General features: G+C 39.6%; 1 protein-coding gene across 1 annotated transcript in view; it reads right to left on the reverse strand.

The window, feature by feature from the left end:
- Positions 1-936: 936 nt before the first annotated feature.
- Positions 937-23493, reverse strand: part of LOC137260624 (tyrosine-protein phosphatase non-receptor type 5-like) — a 49447-nt gene continuing 26890 nt past the window's right edge. Inside the window, exons 3-15 of the mRNA XM_067798223.1 lie at positions 14902-15024; positions 13245-13409; positions 12651-12761; positions 11461-11672; positions 9608-9694; positions 7852-7951; positions 7576-7654; positions 6642-6718; positions 4776-4913; positions 3292-3405; positions 2780-2946; positions 1819-1932; positions 937-1091 (exon numbers count right to left, since the gene is read on the reverse strand). Coding sequence (XP_067654324.1) covers positions 995-1091; positions 1819-1932; positions 2780-2946; positions 3292-3405; positions 4776-4913; positions 6642-6718; positions 7576-7654; positions 7852-7951; positions 9608-9694; positions 11461-11672; positions 12651-12761; positions 13245-13409; positions 14902-15024 — 1584 coding nt within the window. The 3' untranslated portion in view covers positions 937-994. The remainder of the gene's footprint in view (positions 1092-1818; positions 1933-2779; positions 2947-3291; positions 3406-4775; positions 4914-6641; positions 6719-7575; positions 7655-7851; positions 7952-9607; positions 9695-11460; positions 11673-12650; positions 12762-13244; positions 13410-14901; positions 15025-23493) is intronic.

The following is a 23493-nucleotide window of genomic DNA, read 5'->3' on the forward strand; positions in this document are numbered from 1 at the left end:
TGTCTTGCTACTTTCAAATCTTCCTACAATCATTTTCCAGTTTCATCAATTAAAATTTAACAGAGAGGTCCTTCTTGTCTGTAAAATATTTCACATCTAAACGAATTAACCAGATGCTTAAGTTCTGTATAAGAAGAACAGGCGGCTTTCTAATCTTTGTTCTTTTCATAAGCACTAGACATTAACATGTTGAAAATGGTACCATCCCTCCTATACTTTCACTGCGGTCTCAAGCTGCTAGGCACTGAAGGCAATACATCTCACTAAATCCCTACAGTTTCCTCAAACTCCAAAATCTAACAAAGATGAGTACTTCAAATCGATAGCCATATTACTGTCAGCGTGGTTTGAAAACAATTCAACTTGAATCTAAAATGAAAACACAGAAGACAAACCAATCTCCCTGAAGTGATAAGTAAAGAGTTACTACATACTGGTTCTCCAAACTTCGGTATAAATTATGAAAATGATGTTATGCACAATGAAATTGAATGATATGATTTAATATCTGGAACAGGTTGTAGCAATTACTGAAGCAAGTATCGAAATGTAGAAAAGTATCTAAAACTTAAATTACATGCAAACTTTCTGTACAAGGGTATCAAAAGAACACAGAATTTATTGCAAAATGACTGGTGTTCAATAATGAACAGGTAAAATTTTAGCAAGTATCTTACTCCAGATCTTTACAAACCACAACAGAGAGATGAAGTCAACATTTGTGATATCATCAATTTGAAAAATGTTAACACAAGATAATTATATCAGATCCACGTTCATTCTACAATTTCAACCACCATCATCATATTCTACCATACCAGCTTTGTCCCTGATCAATTGTAACCATCAAGAAGGGAGATAACTCTTCCCTTACCAACCAGGAAGTGGAAGTGGACATTTGTACCATCATGCTTCAGTCAAGATGGCGACCACAACCTACAGAAGACAAGATTTGTCTGGACCAGTGGCAAGTCAGAGATCCTTGATGTGCTCTTCACTCTGTCAGATAGGGATCCTCCAGATCTCGCTCGAACTGACTCAACATCTTGTGAATAAACTCATACTGTTCATGAGTCTGTATCATTCCACCCCTGTAACACAGATAACACATCATGAGGTCATGTCAAATAGGATTGAACAGGTCATACTGTCGTAAGCAAAATATTATACAAACATTTCTATAATGAATTAATGGCACTTAAAAGGGGTCATTGTTGGAACAGACACTACAGATGTGTACCCGTTACATTTCTGTAAACATAATCCAGCCAAAGTCAGGAAAAGGAAATAAACTCGTAAGACGAGTCAACGCTGTTGTATTAGAAGCATTTTATTGTGTTGTAAAGATTCACACAGTCAGAGTATAAAATATTTTGAGATGCACAGTACCATTCACAAAAAGATAGACATGAACAACCAGGTACCTTATAGGTTTTGGGTTGTGGAATATGGACCCCCATTTAAGGTACCAATTAAGTTTCTGTACTTTGACATTGTTTTGGGAACATATATTTAGTACCTGTGCCGACAACAACCCATTTGAATTAATGGCTATGGCAAGCGAACGTTCCGTAAACTGAACGAACATTTATCTATGGTTAGGCCAAGAACAAATTTCAGAAAAGTCCCTTGGTGGCTGCTCTGAGATACTTAATATTACATCTGGTTAAACCCACTATAAAAAAATTTTGAGTTATTTCATTTATTCACTGATCAGAAACTGACATCTACAAACAAACAATATTTGTAGTTCAAATATTACAAATATTGATGAGCAGTATTTACCAAGGTGATTTTTCTGTCACCCAGACAACCCACCTGTCGAGTCTCATGCTGCACACAATTCCCAGAACGTCAACAGAATGTTCTTCTTTCAGCTGTCGGATGCCGATGCTGGTAGCAATAAAACATCCTGTTCTTCCAATACCAGCGCTAAAATTGAAATGTCAACAATTCCATCAAACATGCAAACCAAATGAAAGAAGAAACAAACAAATTATACCACCAGGGTTTAATGTGACACACTAATGTGCAGTCCTGTGACTGGATTCGCAACATGGACCTCTGAGGTCGGATGCCTTGTCCACAGAGAGGTAAACTGCATCATCGATCTAACACCACAACAGAAACAAGTGTGTCCAACACACAAGACTTGAGTGAGTGAGTGAGTGACTTTGGTTTAATGCAGTCTTTAGCAACATTCCAGCAATATTACAGCTGGGAACATCTAACATGGGCTTCACACACTGCACCAATGTGAGTGTAGGTTGTGGGTTTTAAAGTATGATATTGCTAGTCTCATGAAATCACGTAAGCAAGACTTATATCCAACATGACAGTCTCCCTTAGAACAAACAAATACTGAGGTAAGATATCTGTGTTCTATTTGTGATGCAAAGATGATTTTTTCATATTCTTATGTGGTGTGCAGCATAAGGTATCTAGGCAGTGGTGAAAGTCAGTAGATATTGCAGCTGTGTGCGCACATATCTCTGATAAAAGCCTGTATCAAATAAATTGCCACAGTTTTTAAAGACGAGGTTGTTCTTCCACAGATCTAACATCAGGATGCCAACATGCTAGAAAATATCATGAGGTAGCTGTACCTGCCGTGTACGAGGATTAGCCTAACACAAGACGAGTTCGTCAGTGACTGGTTTAACGCTGTTTTTTGCAATATTCCAACAATATCACCACCGGAGACACCAGTAATGGGTTTCACATATTGTACCTATGTGGAGAAGCCAACAAGTAAGAAAACACCACATGGTAATAGTACCTGCAGTGTACAAGGACTGGCCCTTTAGGTGTGACCCCATCGGCCTTGTATCTCCGTAGCTCCACCTCCTTCACCAGCTCTAACAACATACATGGGGACGTCGGGGGCTTGTGGTCTGGCCACGCTGTGTACCAATAATGGATTACATTCCGTGTTTCACCTTGAGACTGCAAAAGAGCATGAGGATGATTGTCTAAAACTGCAGGATGCTGTTGTTTGTGTTTGTTTCTGTATCTTAGTGCTATTCCGGCCTGTACAAAAAAGTGCACCAGATCACAGCTCAGGAAAGACGAAATGGAATGAACAAAGTGACTGTCTAACCACCTAACATCTTTCACAGCCAAATATGAACTCCTGTTAGACTGAATAACATTTTGGTGCCAGAAACAATTATACAAACTAACTGCAATAACATAGCCAGGCAAACCAGTTGTTCTCTCTTCTTAACATGAGATCCATGCTGACATATATGATCAAAATATACCCAAAAAGCATGAGAGAAGAAATCTTACTCGTAAATGTAGATGGCGTATTTCGTATCCATTGCGCTCTATTGCTCTGTCCACAGTGACCTCTACATCTCCAAATATGCCATACCTTTCGGGGAGGTAGTTCTCACACTTTGGCTGAAACAACACAAGGCATAGATAATGGTCACCATAAACACCACTGGCTTATTTCTGTGATTGCTGTTTCTCTTTTTCAGTGCCACACTCAGCAATATTCCATCAATCTGGAGGCAGACTACATGACTGAGTCTGGATGGGACCCGAATGTGATTTGGCAAGAGAGATAGTAATACAGAAATATAATGATGAGTGTTTCTCATGTCTGTGAGTGAGTGAGTTTAGTTTGACGCTGCACTCAGCAATATTCCAGCTATATGTCGGCGGTCTGTAAATAATTGTGTCTGGTCCAGACAATCCAGTGATCAACACCATGAGCATCGATCTGCGAAATTGGGAACCGATGACACGTGTCAACCAAGCCTGCGAGCCTGACCATCCGATCCTGTTAGTCCCCTTTCACGACAAGCATAGTCGCCTTTTATGGCAAGCATGGTTTGCTGAAGGCCTATTCTACGCCGGGACCTTCACGGGTCCTCATGTCTGTGAAGTGATACACATGTATACAGTGGAATCTGTCACATCCAGACTCTTTGTAAACCATTTTACTCTGTAATCCACACTTCTCTCTCCGACCGACGAAATGGTTCTTAATTTATCATCAAAGCTTGCTATAAAGCTTGCCATATTATCTGGACTCGATCAATTATGGGTTACAGACTAAAAAGTTCTGAAAATCAACTTGCTATGAGAACACTGCTTAGTACTCCAGATGTAGCTGATTAAAATAACAGTCTGTTAAATAAACATCTTTTCTGTTCTCAATGGTTAATGAATTCTTCAAACAAACATTTTGGTTACTCACTTTTGGTGAGTGAGTGAGTGAGTGAGTGAGTGAGTGAGTGAGTGAGTGAGTGAGTGAGTGTTCGTGTAACATCAGGGAAGTGTCTACAGTAATGACTAATTCGCACTACTTTTGGAATAACTGGAGTCCCAGGTAGTTCAGTAACAGATGGATTCCATTGTATTTAAGATTCTAATTCAAGGCTATGGCTTTTGAACACTGATCTAACAAGAACCTTGACAGCATTTTGATTTGATTTTTTTAAAAAGTTTGCTCATTTCTTTTTCTCAAGAAGGTAGTAAGAAATCAAGTTTGTTTGGCCTTACTTATACAGTAGAAGCTGTCAAAAGCAGCATCTGTGCAATCTGGCAAGTTGTCAATACCGGCATGAAATCTCAGTCCCATACTTGACTTGAACATTTATAATCAGCTCTACAATCTGGCATATTGTCTAAACTGGATTATTTATTCACTCCCAATGACTGTCGGTTTAGACAGCCTCCTCTGTTCTTGCTTTTTATGAAACAAAAATGTGATGGCTGTTTGAAGAGTTCACGATCACAATCAAACCACCTCACAAACCTACCTTATTCTTTTCTTTTAACTTTGTGATCATGACGACAATGGGCACCCTCTCGAACCAAATCAGCCTCCAGATATCTACAATGGTGTGTGCCATAGGTCCTTGGGTAGCAATGTAGGCCTTCGGCTCTCCCTCATAGCCCTGCAGCAACATGTCGCTTAACATTACACAAGTCTTTTAATAATGATCCTACGATCTTGTTTTCAGTACACTTATGACTAACTCTAAATTATCATAGGATATTTATATAGCACACATATCCATGCAACTAGTCCATGCTCAAGACACTAGTATGTGTTTTCCTTGATCATTGGATAAAATCTCAATGTCACATTGTATTATCAATCCCAACTCCCCGGAGAGTATACAACTCTTGCTGCCACTAGGTGCACCAAGGTTTGTTGTGGCTCTCTCATCATAATGGAGTTCCCACTTAACAGCTGGGTGGACTGGGACACATGGTCACAGCACTTTGTCCAAGTTTACTGTACGTTCGTGTTTCCCTCAATCTATGTCACATCACATCACAGTATCAATCTCAACTTCTTTGGGAACATACAACTCTTCCTGCCACTAAATGCACCAAGTTTTTGTGGCTCTCTCATCCTTACAAGGTACCCAATTTACATCTGGGTTTACTGGGACACAGTCAAAGCACTTGATACAAGTTTACTGCATGTTGCTGTAGCTGGGTGTTTGCATGTGTTCATATGGCCACCATCTGGTCATATACCAACGGATTTATGAGTTCTTTTAAGTGCACAGGGTTGTGTACTGTACACTAGGGGTTGTCACAAAACAGAATGTGTCTGCACTCGAAGCTGACACCAAGGTTCTTACAGTTGGTCACAGGTGGGTTCGATCCAGGCACCTCAACCTTACACTGGTTGTAAGAAGTGACCGTGCATGAAATATGTCACATAACATTACACAAGTCTTGTAGAAAAACATCCTTTCAGTTTCTAGAAAATTGAATCTCACTCATTCTGGGAGTTGGTCTTCCACCGTGAGTGAGTTGGTTTAACGTTGCTTTCAGCAATATTCCTGCAACAATTCAATGGGGTACACCTCAATTAGGGTTGTACCTGGTGACCTATGATGCGTTTTGGACTATGCTTGTCGTAAGAAGCAACTAACGGGATCAGTTGGTCAGGCTTGCTGACTTGGTTGACACATGTCATTGGTTCCCAATTGCACAGATTGATGCTCATGCTGTTGATCACTGTATTGTCTGAGCCAGACTCAATTATTTACAGACTGCCACCACATAGCTGGAATATTGCTGAGTGTGGCATAAAACTCAACTCACTCACTCACTTACTCTGATGTATTTTGACTGGTATGTCTAGATAAGAGTGTTAAAGCTGGATAAATGTAAACATTTGTGTTCATTGTATGTATTTTATATCTTGTTTACATATATGTGACACTTGACTAAAACATGTCTGTCTGTCGGTCGGTCGGTCGGTCGGTCGGTCGGTCGGTCTGTTTTAATAGTGATGGTTTCCATAACCATCCCTTCTAAAATGTAAACATGATGTTGGCTGCAGACAATCCAGTAATCCATCAAGACCCATGACATCTAGGTACAATGACACGGAATAAACCAAGTCACAGCATCTGATATCCATCAAAGGATATAAGTGTTTGGTAACTAAAACCAACCAGGCAACTCGCCAGTCAAACTCTACCAATCCACAAAGTGTTTGATAACAAGGTCCACACAGACAAGTCATAAGGGCATAGAAGAAGAAGTCAGTCCTAACAAGAACCTGTTCTGACCCAGAATTACTGACATGATTATGGCTACAACGACAGAAAGTTCTCAACCTTAAATCAATTAATTCTTTGCGTGGTAGATGTGCCGACCTTTATATAGTTTGCATTGATGTACGAGGAGAGAGGATCCCTTTCTCCATCTGGCAGAACGGCTCTACTGTGTTCATCTGAAACAGTGACCAGGAATGCATCACTTCATATACATGCATTTATAATTCACAATTATGATGAAGACAATTTAATGCTGGGTTTATCTGAAAGAAAGAAGTAGAAGTTATGATAAAACGTACAAGACAGTTCCATTTTTACACCGTTGTCAAAAGAGGCGAGATGTTTGCAGAAAGTAAGATACTTATTTGGTGTAATGGTTCTATATTTTGGTGATAAACGTCATGTGTTGGCCATTTTCCAGGTGTTATTGAGTATTTGATGCCTGGGAATAAATTTGGAACTGACGGTGTCAGCTGGAGGTTTCAAATGAAATATTCCTGTGCTTCAAATACTCAATAACAATAGGAAATTGGCCAACACCAGATGTTTATCGACATTGTATACAAAAAATTAAACCAAACGGTTTTACTGTCTGCACTCATTTACATCGAGTACGGGTACAGCAGTGAAGTGTCACCGGCTGGGCGTTTCATCTGGTTCCCATGGTAGCATCTGGAGTTGCTCATTTGTGACGTAATTCTAACATTACGTAACAGTATGATTTGAATGACGCCACCCCTGCTGATGACACAACAAAACAATTGTTTGCGATGTTTCTAGTGTCAATACGCAGTTAATAGTCTTACAGTTTCCAGGAATCAATTTGATCATGTTTTTCAACAAAACAGATTACAGACCACAGTGACTGTTGGTTTACAATTATTTTTCACCCCTAAGAAAGAGGAATCACTTGAATCTATTGATTCTGGAAACAGAGACAACTGAACAGGGCTGATGGATTATGAAGTCAACAGATCTGTGTGGTTTTGCCACTACCGACGAAGGCGGTCATAGCACAGAGTAGGAAACTCACTTGGTATAATAGTTTTATATCTATTTTTCATCCCTGAGCCAGCCACCGACACTTTCTCTGTATGATTAGTTGGAATTTCCTGAAATAATGAACATAGACTCAGTAGAAAGTTACAACAAACAAAAATTCAATCTCACACCGTTCAAGTTTAATCAAAGTTTATCAAGAAACCATGCACAATATGAACTTGCATTAACCACTTGTAGTTGTAAACGAACAACAATTATTAATTCATATGTGTAAACTTGAAAGATAAGTAAAATTCTGTTTTCTCACCCAGAATTCCTCATATAAAGCTTTCGGGTGTTTAACAGCATTTCGTAAATCTCTGCGACTAAGTCGGTTTCCTGCAGAGAGCAAAAATTCCAGGCCAGAACTGTGGAGAAACAATAACAACCATTAACACTGTACCCACTCTGAATATAAACACAGACATCATCTTCGAATATATGTCATTCTTCTTCTGCTCACTGACACAGGTGTATCTACATAATAGGTGCATAAACACTGTACAAAGTCATTCCTATACTGACACACTGTCCAAAGACAATGCCAAAACATAGATGATTTTGAAAATATAATTAAGATTTCATTTTTGTTTGATTTTCTAAGCACATAACATAGTTTCAGCACATAACATAGATTTATTTAAAGGATAAAATTGACAGTCCCTCTACAACTACCAAAACTACAGAATGAGTGTTTTTTGATAACACAAAAAACACTGCTTTTATATAACAAGTGTACTGGTTTCCATTATCATATATAGATCAAACGGAAATGACTAAATGATGAATACCAGATATTCATGTTCAAATTTTAATTAATTTTATACCAGACCGGAACTACCCATTGACGTTGAGAGCTGGACTTCTACATAATGAAACAGGCAAATCTGTACTTACTCAATGTTCTAGCAATAGATGGGTACCAGAGGCGAGTGAGTGAGTTAAGTTTTAAGCCACACTCAGCAATATTCCGGCAATATGACAGCAAGCATGGCCACATGATCATATTGGTTGCCTTCTATTTATGACAGTGTTACTGAAGCCAATTCTAACATGGATCTCCACTGGTGATAGATTTCATGAAGTAAAAATATATATTCATTTTACACGTTAACAAGTCTGGTGCATGTGTCGGCTACTAAGGGTATACGTGTTCTTCACTCACATAATCCACATCACTATTTTCACATTTACTCCCATAGTAATCTTGGTGGATAATTGACCCTGGTTATTTTCTGGCATTGACTTTACATTAAATGGGTATCAACTTCATCTACAATAGTGACGATCCAGAGGACCCCCAGCTGCCAAGTTCTCAGGTCCTTACATGATACACGAGAGTCCAAAGTGTGCATGAAATGTAGTGCATGGTGACATTTTATAATTACTTTAAATACAAGAATTCTGTATTGAATAATTTTCTAATCCCCCAGGATGCAATATCATATATTTATACACATATACACATTTGTGTGTCCTGGAAGCACATTCGCTCTGTATACTGTGAACAGGACAGTAAGTCTGCCCTGCACCTGGACTGCACTGAGTGTACCTATGACCCTTCTACATCATGCAATATTCACTCACAATCAAACAGTCGGTGTCCTAATTAACAACATTTCCTCAGGCTTTGAGACTGTACAACTGTGAGAGCTCGCAGACACTACACTGCATGTCATGATGACTGATGACGTCGCAGAGTGAGTGACTGAGCGGAGCATACTATTGCATAAGGATATAATGGTGTGTAATCAAACGTTTGTCATTTTGATGTGCTTGGAGTGGGGTTTTTTAGTGGTGTATCACTGGCACGATGATAATTCATGTCCAGCCCTTGCACTGTTAACTGAGCCATAAGCACTAAAATAGAATGGACTGTGAGCCTTGACTTGGGATTTACGCGTATGTTGCAACATAACTGAAATTGAAGAGACTTCCTATGAGCATTGATTGCTAGGGGTCTATTCCAAATTGCACGTCTGGGGCGTTGACATTTCCATGAAGTATGAACAGTTAAGACCTACCTCTCCTTGGGTGGAGTTCCATCCCATCTTGCCAGTTCTGGTGAGGGGTTGAGATCAATTGTTAAGGAAGCGTTCGACCCTCGTCGACTGGAAATGACAGTAGCAATGATAAATACATCAACAAAGGATATAACAGGGTTACATACAGTGAGAGCTTGTGTTGGGTTCAATGCCACTTTGAGAAGAATTCCTGTTCTAACTGGACATCTCAGCTTGAGTGAGGCAATATCACAATGGGGGGACACCTGAAATGGGCTTTACACACTGTGCCCATGTGGGGAATCAAAAGTGGGTCTTCAGCGACACCACTATAACAGCCCCCAGACCCGTGAAGGTCCCGGGGTAGAATAGGCCTTCAGCAACCCATGCTTGCCACAAAAGGCGACTCAGCTTGTCGTAAGAGGCGACTAACGGGATCAGGTGGTCAGACTCGCTGACTTGGTTGACACATGTCATCGGTTCCCAATTGCGCAGATCGATGCTCATGTTGTTGATCACTGGATCGTCTGGTCCAGACTCGATTATTTACAGACCGCCGCCATATAGCTGTAATATTGCTGAGTGCGGCGTAAAACTAAACTCACTCACTCACAGCCCCTGTCTGTTTGACGTGAAAAGAACACACAATGTGTATTTATTTACCTCTTTGGTGAAACCCACTAACATAGCTATGGTGCTGACAAACCTAGAAACATATCTGGGATAAACCTGGATTTGAACCTACATTCATAGTTTTAAGGAATAATCAAGGGAGCCAACTCTAGACAGCAAATAGCTGTGCCTTATGACATTGAGTCAAAGCTAACATTACTTGACATTGATGTACATTGCCAATGCCTGCCTGCTGCCCCATGGTTAAGAAACATTACTGGCTAGATAAGTGAAACATATTTTCACCAGCACTTCCATCATTTCAAAATCTCAATATATGCAATTCGTTTTGACAGATTACATTTTCTGAATTTACAAACTGCTACTTTCGTTGAAATCAAGACTTCATATTCTGTTAGTTATTTCATGTTCTACTCAGAAAACTTCCTGCCATAATCCAGTGACCTGTGGGTTAGTCTGGATCAGACAATCCAGTGATTGATATTTTGAACAACAATCACAAAGTCAAGGCACAAGATATGCTATCAGTCTCGCCAAGAACATTAAGTGTTGCTTGCTGTTTTTGTAGTACCCTGGTATGTATTCATAAACACCCACCATCTTCTGCCAGTATGGGCTCCATAGTGAGTATAATCAGGGTGGAAAAAAATTTAAAATTGCTTGTGTAGTCCAGTTCAGTGGCATATGTAAAATCACTTGCTCTCATAATTTTTCCACTAACTAAACCACTATGCCTTTTTCTTTATAAATAAACAACATAATTAACATCAGAAAGACAACTTGACCCCTGTACAGCATGACAAAAAAAGCCCCTACTAGGCTAGGGCATCATGTAATGGGTTATTTCCACCACCGATGGTCTAAAACCTCTTTGGGCAATATTCAATAATTTCATGACTGGGACACCAGGAGTGGTCCTTTCAGACATTGTACACATTAGAGGATTCAGACCTTTAACCAATAGCCAGTTGTCACTCTCAGATAACAGTGGTCATTCAAATAATTACATGTCACATATGAACTTTTAAAGAGTCAAAAATGTCTACTTCATAATTATACGTGACAAATCAAATAAATCCCTCTGTCAATCTATGCCTTTGAACAAGTCCAGTCACATGACAACCTACTCCAATAATTATTCCAACAAAATCACCACAGCATAAAGACCCAGGACAATGTTGCTAATGACAACACCACAGCCTCAAGCGATCCTTTCAACTACCATCCAACATGACACTGACCTTTCAAGAAGACCTTTGGCCTTGACCCTCATGGGTTGAGCTGGAATGGTTGTCATGCAACCCTTGGCAACAAAAACTGGAGTACCCTCGGGCTGTATGGTCAAAGGGTCCTTCACGTCGGGCTTGATTGTGGGGTAGAATATCTGCTGGGTCGGCAAAGGCTCCTCCAGCTTTTCTTTCTTATCATTCTTTCTACAGCAGCACAGGTACAGCTGGAAGATCAGATCAGAAGTGTATTACTGCTAGTAGCAGCTCTTCAACTGCCAGTTTTATGGCCCTATATAGAAACATTTCTATTTAGATAAGTGACTTCCGGATTTATTCATACCATCTTTTAACTCTGAATTAGGGAATTTTATTTTCTAAAATTACAATATTGAGAATGAATGACAATTTTAATAATTTTGCCAGTAAGTGCAATTAGTCTATCGCCTCCAATAAACCAAGATAGTAACTAATACCTGGCCATGGGTCAGCAGTGTTAAGGAACATCAACTATATATATTAATATATATAATTAGAAGTGGAGCCAGCAATATCATTCAGTGGTAACTGACTTGTACCCAGTGATCCAAGTTTTCATTTCAATTAGCCAAAAAAGTTTAAAAAAAATCTGACAGTAAACATATCATTCCATACAAATTAATATTCATACAATACTCTGGCTACATCACCTCAAGCTATTCTTTATGGATCAATCTCCTTGAATCTTTTCCACACAGTTGCAGGGTCATTCCAGATCCCTTCATCAGATTCACCTGGTGAAGGGATGTGGAATGCCCCTGATACGTTATGTGGAAGGGATAAAAGAGGATTAAACCATAAAAAATATCTTGGTCATCTGTAACAACTTTCAATTGTCATAAAAAGACATGATACCACCACAGTCTGTAAAAAATTAATGAGAATGATGAACATATCCTAAAACATGATTTGTTGCCATAGCAACATGACTGACCATTCATCAGGAGGAAGAAAGTGGGCTACATGATATGATGCAATAGCAACGTGATATACCCTTCATAGGGAAGATGAATCTACACTAAACAACATCATTGTTACCGTAGCAATGTGCTAAATCAGAAGAGTTACAACATGCTTTGTTGCTTTACGTAATGTTGTACTCACATGAAAACAAACTAACACAAGCACAAATGTCTGTTGCCATAGCAACACAAACAGCTACTCACCAGGAGGATGAACATAATGAAGAAGATGACACCGGTTCCTGCGATGATATAGGGGAAGTAAGGCTGTGACCAGATGGGAGGTACATCATACGGATGACTGTAGATGCCGTGCTGTAATGCACACACAAACACACCACAATCGTAACAGGTATTCATAGATAATTCCTAAAATTAGACTTTAATTTGTTGCTTACCAGTCTGCTCATAACTGAATATGAACCAGAAAATTCAGTGGTTGACATTAAGAGCATTGATGTACACAACAGCTACTGGATGAAATGGGTAAACCAAGTCAACACTTAACTGCTCTATAAAAATCCTCAAACATTAAAACCAGTGAAGATCTGGGTTAGAAATATCCTCAGTAACCCATATCTAATGGAATCGGAGGGTCAGGATCACTGACTTTGTTGACACATGTCAGTCACTTGCTTGTCTGGTCCAGACTCTCACCAGCTGAAATATTGCTGAATGTGTCACTGAACAACACAGCAAGCAACCAACCAAAAATATGACTTTGTGCATTCATGTATAAAACGAACTAGGACAGAAATGAGACTAAGTATCAAAGGTTTGTAGGTATACTGTGCTTACGTCCTGCATGATGCGTGTGATGTTGAGCTGCGGAGCCTCCTTCTGGATTGAGGCCAGCATGCCCGGCCGTAGGACCATTGTAGCCGGAATGAGATCTGAGGTTTGGAAGAAGTCATCCACACTCCCAGTTTGCAGGAAATACAAGCTGATGACATTGCCTGCCAACTGAAACAAGGAAATATGAGGTGCTGACACTGTCTGTCAGCTGAAACATGTAGAAGGTGGTGACACTGTCTGACAACTGAAAGGTACAAGGTGGTGACACTGTCTGACAACTGAAAGGTACAAGGTGGTGACACTGCCTGACAACTGAAACAAGGAAGTACAAGGTGATAATATTGTCTGCCAACTGAAACAAGGAAGTACGAAGGAAAGACAGTGTATGCCAATTGAAATTTGTCTGTGGACTGAAACCTGGGAGAAGAAAGGGAGGACACCGTCTGTGGTCTGAAACAAGGAGGTACAAAGTGAAGACACTGCTTTCTGACTGAAAACTACCTTGGCTGGTTCAATATCACAAAACAGACAATATTAACATACATCTAATTTCTTTGAATGTCATTTTAGAAGTTGGGTAGTACAATATTGAACAAACTTTATGGATGACAACTTCTTCAATTTGGTGAGTGCAATGTTTCATAGCTGACAACGGTACAAGAATCTGTAACTTAGCTCACGAAGGTCAGTCATGAAATAAAAGTTGTTATCCACAAAGCTGTTCCCTATAACATATATCTAATTTTGTTCCAGGCTTTTGCCCTACAAGTCCTTGATACACAATCTGTTATACTAATTTCTCTCTTCATAAGGATGATTGACTAAACATCGTACTCCTGCCAAAGTCAGTACTACTGGAACCCTATCATGGTGGCCTATAAATAACAGTGACAACAACATGCACCAGAGACTGCTGCTTGATTAATGATCATACAGCAGGTCATCGTGACACAAATGCACTCAGGTCACACACTCATATCACACAGTCATATCTCAAGCTTTTATCACACACTGATATTACACACTTGTATCATCCACTCATATCACACACTGTAATCACCTGATTGACATGTCCGACTCTTAATGCACAGAGTTTTAGAAATTATACAAGATAAGGAATCAAACTCAGGTATTGGTATTTTAACGGCAGAAATTTCGGAACCATATCTTTTTTTCTACCTATTTTTACAGTGAACGAGTAAGAATGGCAAAGCACCATTCCATCAACAATTACATTGATTGTGCTGTGATTTAAACCAGAAACAGGATTTACATATTGCACAAAAAAAGCGATTATAAACTAAGCCTTTAACACGCTGAACAAAAACATTAACAATGAGGCATCTTTGCCCTTCGATAGTCCCAGCATATATTAGTAGTACAAACATATTTAATAAAACAAATTCCAAATAATCATCGCTGAAAATCAACAGTATAATCAAGACTTGTTTCATTTCATCACAGAAATATTTTCATAACCTTCATCAATAGTATTAATGGTATTATCCTGGGAGAGAAAACCCTGGCCCACAATCCTTCCACACCTGACGCTAACAACAAACCATTGTTTATAAAATCTTTGAAGACAGTCAGATCAATAACACTGTGTGTTACGACACAATATTCCCTCTGACATATTCTGCAATAATTAAACACTTACACTGATGCGATCTACTCTGATGTTGTCTATAGGCCAGTTGAGGACCCTGGCGAATGCCTGTCGTAAACCGCTCACAGCGCTGTCGATGGTCCTATTGGGACTTTTTACAGCTACTCCCAGTGTCTGTAATTAAAAAGTGTACATGGTTACACAGGGTCTGTACCAACAGGGATAACCGAAAACCTTGAATGATAAATATTCCTGCAATGAAGCTATATAGGAATAAAAAATATCCTATTTTTAGGGCAGACTAAAAGAATGATGGTCAGAAATATCATCAAATGAAAAAAATCATTCCTGAGTATCGATTTTAAAATTGGGTCATCGATAATAATATACCGTGAATAAAAAGTTAAGCGCCACCCAATATATCTTGCAAAAATATAGGTTGGCACATTGGAAATCTTTCAGAAAAAAGAGCTATCATAATTTGGCTCAGTACTTTCAGTTTAAAAACAAACCCACAATGGAAATTATCCTGTCACTTTCAACAGGTTGCATGTGCTTTAGGAAAACATGCATTTTGTTTTCCTCAAAAAGGTTACTTTGAAAAGTGAAAATCAGAAATAACTGCTATATGGTCACATGACTGTCACTTTTAACAAGTGACACCTAAATTTAATAGTCTTTTATAAGCACAACAGGAATAGTTATGTTGCTTTAAAATGCAGTGTCAACATATCTGTAACAATATTTCCTTTAATTATAAATACAAATGATTATGACATCCCTAAATCAGTTACCAGATGAACCTTCTCTAAATATTGATCGGTCTTCCCAATTAGTTCAACGTTTACACAGTTTCACACCTTAGTTTTGAAATAGGCTGGCGCTTTAAACTTTTATTCGCGGTATATAAATATGTCACCACTTACCAGAGGTGTGAAATATATTCTTTTCTTTCTGATTTGTTTTGGCATTAGTGCTCATAGTTACTTCTTCGGTATTTATCATTTATCCATTCCTAATTTGTTGATGAACATCGGTCTTAAATGATATATAGCTATTGTCAGCCCTGAGACACTGTCTTCAGATTTCAGGTATGCTGAATTTCTTTTTAAACTGACTAAGGTAACTTACAACTAAATGTTTTAGCAAGATGTGACATAAGTTTGTCTTCATTCTACCGTGACAGGTTATTTTTCAAACAGACTCATTCTGTTTTTCTTGTGTAGAATGTATAGACATGAATCACGAGTCAGAAATCACAGGGAGACTAGTTGGGTTCAACTCAAGGTGTCCATCTGTGGAAATTACCATTATTGGGTATTGCAATTTATACAAGGTTCCCTGACAAGCTGAACTGAAGGACCATCTTGAACAGGACCATCTTGAACTAAAGCATTGGTCAAGTAAGTTAGCAGTGACCTACTCCAGCAGAGGTCGTCACACTTGCAGACTGACAACAGGAAGCCTTACATGGATATGTCGAGGTTATCGGTCTCACTGGGTGTTTGTGGCTAAATTATGTGGTGAGGTTGGGTGAATGTGGTGAGGTCATGGGGTGAGGTTGAGTGTACATGGAGAGGTTAAGTGGATAGCTTGAGTGTATATGGAGAGGTTGAGTGGATAGCTTGAGTGTATGCAGTGAGGTTATGTGGTTAGGTTTAGTGTTTGTGGTGTTGTTATGAGGTGAGGTTTTGTGTATGTTGTGTGGTTATGTGGTGAGGTTTAGTGTATGTGGTGTAGTTATGTGGAGATGTTTAGTGTATGTTGTGTGGTTATGTGGAGATGTTTAGTGTATGTGGTGTGGTTATGTGGAGAGGTTTAGTGTATATGGTGTGGTTATGTGGTGAGGTTTAGTGTATATGGTGTGGTTATGTGGTGAGGTTTAGTGTATGTGGTATGGTTATGTGGTGAGGTTTAGTGTTTGTGGTGTGGTTATGAGGTGAGGTTTAGTGCATGTGGTGTGGTTATGTGGTGAGGTTTAGTGTATGTTGTGTGGATATGTGGAGAGGTTTAGTGTATGTGGTGAGGTTGAGTGTATATGGTGTGGTTATGTGGTGATGATTAGTGTATATGGTATGGCTATATGGTGAGGTTTAGTGCATGTGGTGTGGCTATGTGGAGAGGTTTAGTGTATGTTGTGTGTTTATGTGGAGAGGTTTAGTGTATGTTGCATGGTTATGTGGAGAGGATTAGTGTTTGTGGTGTGGTTATGTGGTGAGGTTTAGTGTATATAGTGTGGTTATGTGGTGAGGTTAGTGTATGTTGTGTGGTTATGTGGTGAGGTTGAGTGTATTTGGTGTGGTTATGTGGTGAGGTTTAGTGTATATGGTGTGGTTATGTGAAGTTTAGTGCATGTGGTGAGGTTGAGTATATGCAGTGAGGTTATGTGATGAGGTTGGGTGTATGTGGTGAAGTTGGGTGGATGTTGTGAGGTTATGTGGTGAGTTTGTGTGGTGAGGTTGAGTGTATTTGGTGTGGTTATGTGGTGAGGTTTAGTGTATATGGTGTGGTTATGTGAAGTTTAGTGCATGTGGTAAGTGCATGTGGTGAGGTTGAGTATATGCAGTGAGGTTATGTGATGAGGTTGGGTGTATGTGGTGAAGTTGGGTGGATGTTGTGAGGTTATGTGGTGAGTTTGTGTGGTGACGTTGCGTGTATGTGGTGATGTTGTGTGGTGAGGTTGGGTGCATGTGTAGGAGTTGTGTGGTGAGGTTGGGTGCATGTGTAGGAGTTGTGTGGTGAGGTTGTGTGGTGAGGTTGCGGGTATGTGGTGAGGTTGTGTGGTAAGGTTGGGTGCATGTGGAGGAGTTGTGTGGTGAGGTTGTGTGGTGAGGTTGTGTGGTGAGGTTGTGTGGTAAGGCTGGGTGCATGTGGAGGAGTTGTGTGATGTGGTTATGTGGTGAGTTTGTGTGGTGATGTTGGGTGTATGTGGTGAGGTTGGGTGCATGTGGTGAAGTTGTGTGGCAAGGTTGGGTGCATGTGGTGAAGTTGTGTGGCAAGGTTGGGTGCATGTGGAGGAGTTGTGTGGTGAGGTTGTGTGGTGAGGTTGGGGGTATGTGGTGAGGTGATGCGGTGAGATTGGGTGTACTTGGAGAAGTTGGGAAGATGTGATGCATTTATGTAGAACTGCAGTAAGGCAGCATGGAGTTGAGTGTAAATACACTTCTCACAAGACTACAACTAAAATCATCCTGCACACACATGAACTCATCTACACCAACAAATGATTCTCTGTTCCAAAGTAGACAAAAATCACTTTGAAAGCTACACTTAGATTGACAGTCAACAACCATAAAACAGGAAAAACCAGACACAAAAAACAAACAACCTTTCAGCATCCCAAATACTGCCCAACAGAAACTGACTATCAAGCTCCTTTTGCCCAACTAAAGTTGTCAGCAAGAACTCTCTGCACTAAGAAACGTGACAGACGGGTCCAGAATGTCCCAAAATTGACACACCAGCCCCTACCACAACTCACAAGGTACATATCTACTGCATAATTTACCTAGAGCAAGACTAGCATGCTGCGTAATGCCATTATCCCCCTGTAATCAAGTCATGTCAGAATCAAATCACACCGAAACCAAGATGCAAGCGAAAATAAGAGGTGGACGGGAAGACTAATGGCATTACCAAAGCTCTGATGCAATGCTGACCTATACACATCCTATATTTGGGGAGTCAACATGAAATTGTCTTCGTCAATAATCAAATAAAGTTAGCTAAGTGAAATACTCGCCTTCAGAGGCTAGACAGCTATTGGCCATTCAAATTAGATTTCCCGAAAGATAAATTGTCTTTAAGATTTAAATTGTTTGAGGAAGAAGGCAAATTGCAAAGAGTTTCATCAATAGGAAATGAGGGCTATCAGAACAACAGATAAGCTCGGCTGGTGCGGGGAGCAATTAAGCGGCAGTAGTATATTAAGATATTTGAATGAAACTAATATGAGTGAGCAGGTATGGTTTTACACTACTTTTAGCAATATTTCAGCAATATCACACGAGCACACCAGAAATGTGCGTCACGCATTGTACCCATGTGGGGACTTTTGCATGACGAGTGAATGTTTTAACCACTAGGCTACCTCACGGCATTGAGACTAATATGAAGCTTGTTTGGGCTCATTATCAGCTCATAGCCTTCATCCCCTTTACTACCAGCCCAGAAAGCCAATGGAACTTCTCCCAGGAAGAGATGCATAGTCCTCAATGATCGCATTTTGGACTACATGAAGAGCATTAGCCAGTAATAGAGGGGCTGTGCTCTTGATGGCAAACTTGGAGTACCAAACCTAACCAAGGCTCCAAGAACAATGGATAATTACACAACTTGGTACTCATGTACCAACATTTCATAAGCAAGATATGCATGTTTTCCTGCACCTCATCAATCACATATCCATCAAAGAGACAAATAATTCAATGAAGTCTCACTAGATTTATCACAAATGCGGTGTTCACGTTAATGCAGAAACATGCGTTTTTCACGGAAAACACTAATGAAACCACACAAAAAAATTTTTGCGCACATGTTTTGGACACCTACACCTTAAAAATCTTCTCATCAAACTGCACAACCCGTGAAGGTCCGGGGTAGAATAGGCCTTCAGCAACCCAAGCTTGCCACAGACGACGACTATGCTTGTCGTAAAAGGGGACGGGTGGTCAGGCTCACTGACTTGGTTGACACATGTCATCGGTTCCAAATTGCGCAGATCGATGCTAATGTTGTTGATCACTGGATTGTCTGGTCCAGGCTCGATTATTTACAGACCGCTGCCATATAGCTGGAATATTGCTGAGTGCGGCCTAAAACTAAACTCACTCACTCACTCAAACTGCACATATAAGTCTGAAAACAGAGAACCTTTGCTGATTTGATCATCATCACCACTGTATACATTTATAGATGGTACCTATCTAGACCTCTCATTTCCTTTAGTACAGTTTATTGCTTCCCTGACCAATGGATCTATGTGGCTTCCAATTATCATTCTCAACTCCTTGGGGATCATACAACCCAGTGGTGCTGGGAGGAATTAACACCAAGTTCAAGTGAGCAACATCAATAATTCCATATATCTTACAACATTCCTCAGGGCTCCAGATGAGGGCCATGTTGGCGTATGAACGGATAAAGAATATGCATGATACGGTCAGAAATAATTTAGAAAACGTAGCAGATAAGCACCACAGCGATGATGAACAGTCTTGGAATTATGTACATACGTATTTCTGTGAAACAGAAGTGTTTTACTGTTTTATACAATCAATGTGTATAGATAGATTAGCAATGTTGTGGTGCATACAAGACATACAAGATTAATGGTACTAAATTTAGGTCCATTCAGTACTCTAAATGTACTTTTAAGGTTTTCCATTAGCCTGTATAGACAAAATAAGGAGTCTGTACTCATCTGGAGCTCTGATTCCTTGATGTCAAAGTTAAACGGACTTAAAGCAAAAGTGTTCTGATAATGATGTCTTCAAGACACCCTGGGCTAGAACTGATCTTCAACAACCCATGCTTGTCGCAAGAAGCAACTAACTGGATTGGGTGGTCAGGCTCACTCACCTGGTTGACACGTGTCATCACATCTGTGATAGAGAGATTGATGCTAATGATGTCAATAACTGGATTGTCTGGTTCATTGAATGAGTGAGTGAGTTTAGTTTTATGTACAATGTTAATATTATTATTTCATGTGGCGGTGGTCAGTAAATAATTGAGTCCAAGTGAGTGAGTGAGTGAGTGAGTGAGTTTAGTGTTACACCGCACACAGCAATCTTCCAGCTAAATGGCAGCGGTCTGTAAATAATCGAGTCTGGACCAGACAATCCAGTGATCAACAGCATGAGCATCGATCTGTGCCACTGGGAACTCATGATATGTGTCAACCAAGTCAGTGATCTTAAACACCCAATTCCCTATCCCACCTCTTACAACATGCATTGTCTGGTCTACATTTGGCTATTTACATTCTAATGCCATATAACTTGAATATTGCTGAGTGCGCTGTTAAACAACAAGCAAACAACTAAAACGAAATATAGGCAATTATGTAAGAATGTACCAAGACACCCCAAGGATTACATGGATTGACAACATCTTTCAAAAACAAGGAGTTAACTGCCTTTAAGTCCACTTTTCATTTTGTTACTAGTTATCAGGAATTATGTCCCTTTATGACCAATCAGATTTCACCTATCATTTGCATTTGCTTTGAATGAAATAGCACAGTCCAGTTGAGACAATCTTATTGATGATAAAGACCTTTACTGCAATAAAACTTGTCGTATCTCTTCAAAGATATCACATCATTTGAGAATGTGTACAGAAACTTGCAGTGATCTTCAGTCCATATCCAGAAATTATATATACCTAAAACTGCTGCATTTGGTCTAAATCTCCAGGGCCGTCACATGCACTTTTATCCATTGACATTATACTGCCAAGAAAATGACTTATTCTATGAAAAAAGAACAAAGTTAATTTGACATTGTTTATGACACGACAATGCTTATAACACACATTTATCTCAAGGTAATTGTCTAGGAGTCTCCAGACAAACAGCGACAAAAAATTCTAAAGACATCTGACGTTAAGTTAACTGTGTCCGATGATGTATTTGAGAGGAAATATGGTAACAACCAAACTTCACATACTGCACACATACATTTGAGTCTTTGTGACATAACCAGAAAATCAAAATCCTAAAGTAATTCTCTTTCAACCCCAAGGCAAAGCTGTTAAGTTAGGGCTGGGACTGGTCCAAATTCTCTAACCAGGTACCTCACATCCTATTACCCCATTCTACCTGGTTCCCCATTGAGTTAATTCTTGACACCAAATTTGTAAGAAATGACAACATATTCTTCAGCTTAGAGACGAGAATTTCTAGTTTTTCAATATCTTAATCATGTATTACATACAAAAGAAGTGACAATAAGTATGTCTACATTATCAAAGACAATACAGCCTTTTAATCATGAAAGAATAACATATTTATTATATTGCCTATCTATTAGTCACAGGTTCTGGTATTAAGATACTTACCCGGATCCAACTCTGTCCCAGGTTCATGATAACCCATCCCAACCCTATCGTTTTATCAAACAGATTATCCTACAGATTACTACAGATCTAATATGGTTGGTTGGATGAAAGGTTGGTTGGTTGGTTGGCTTGCTGGTAAGGTCAAGTTCAGCAATATTTCAGCTATATGACCGCATCCCGAAATTAATCGACCACTGACCAGACAATCCAGTGATTCAACCTGGACCTTCATGGGTCATACTCATGTGGAGTGAGTGAGTGAGTTTAGTTCCATGCTGCTTTAGCAATATTCCATCAATATCATGATAGGACACCAGAAACTGGCTTCACACAATGCACCCATCTGGGAAATCTAACATGGGTCATCAACATGACAAAAGCTTTAACTAGTAGGATACCCCACCACCTACTATTCATATAAAAAATCTATATATACACAAACAATGGTAAATATTTGATTAGGTGTACATGTGCAACTTTTCTTTGAATATTTTAAAGATTTTCATAACTGATACAGAACATTCTTTCCACTGGTCCAAGTAACCTTTAAGACGCCACAACAAGTGTTTTCGACATTGTCCACACTGGTACAGGTTACTTGTCTTTATCCATTTTCCATCTGTTCTAATTACAACCAAATTAAATTAATGGCAGAAACATCTCTGATAAACTCCCATCTTCAAATCATGTTTCCATGGTTACTTCATCCTGTTCTCTGGCTGTGATGGCACAGAGGACAGATGAGTGATGTTGATGGTCTTCCACTGGTGATACAAATGTCACATCAAAATGTCCATCACATGACTGAGGTCACGCTCTTGGGTGCAGGAGACAAATTCTAACAGGCTCTATGTAACATTACATACCCATGGAACAGGCTCTCTGCAGCATTACATACCCATAGACAGGCTCTCTGTAGCATTATATACCATGGGAACAGCTCTCTGAAGTGTGGTACTGCTAATTTATGTCATTAGGTTCTTCAATAACCACAAAGTTGAACGAGAGCACTAAAATGTTTTTAAGGTTTGAGCCGATAACTTGTTACGATGGCAACAAAACATACTTGACTCAGAAATCCAAAGTTACCAAAAGACACCAGTTAGGCATCAAACCTACCTATTTGCAAAGTATGGTAAAGAAATACTAAATGACAAATTTGCATGGTCGGATGTACAGAGAGAGAGTCCAAAATAATACCCATTCAAAATGTGTTACGGGGATAACAAAAAGTAATACCTCTATGTTTTCTTAAACAACTGATCTCAGTCATGACATATTTTCAGGTATTTATCTGGAGCTACTCAGTGAATATGGCAACAGTCTGTAAATAATTATGTCTCAACCAGGCAATCCAGTGTTCAACAGCATAAGCATCAATCAACGCAACTGGCATATGATGACACGTGTCAATGAAGTCAAGAAGCCTAACCACTGATCCTGCATGTCACCTCTAACGATAACCAAGGGTTACCAAAGACCAATTCTGACATGCGCCTTCATGGGTGACACACTACTCAAGGGGTGATACCCAGCCTTATTTCTGCAGCAGAACTCAGTAATTCCAACATGGGAATGAGA

The sequence above is a fragment of the Haliotis asinina genome, chromosome 14 (genome assembly GCF_037392515.1).
Source record: "Haliotis asinina isolate JCU_RB_2024 chromosome 14, JCU_Hal_asi_v2, whole genome shotgun sequence".
Classification (NCBI taxonomy): domain Eukaryota; kingdom Metazoa; phylum Mollusca; class Gastropoda; order Lepetellida; family Haliotidae; genus Haliotis; species Haliotis asinina.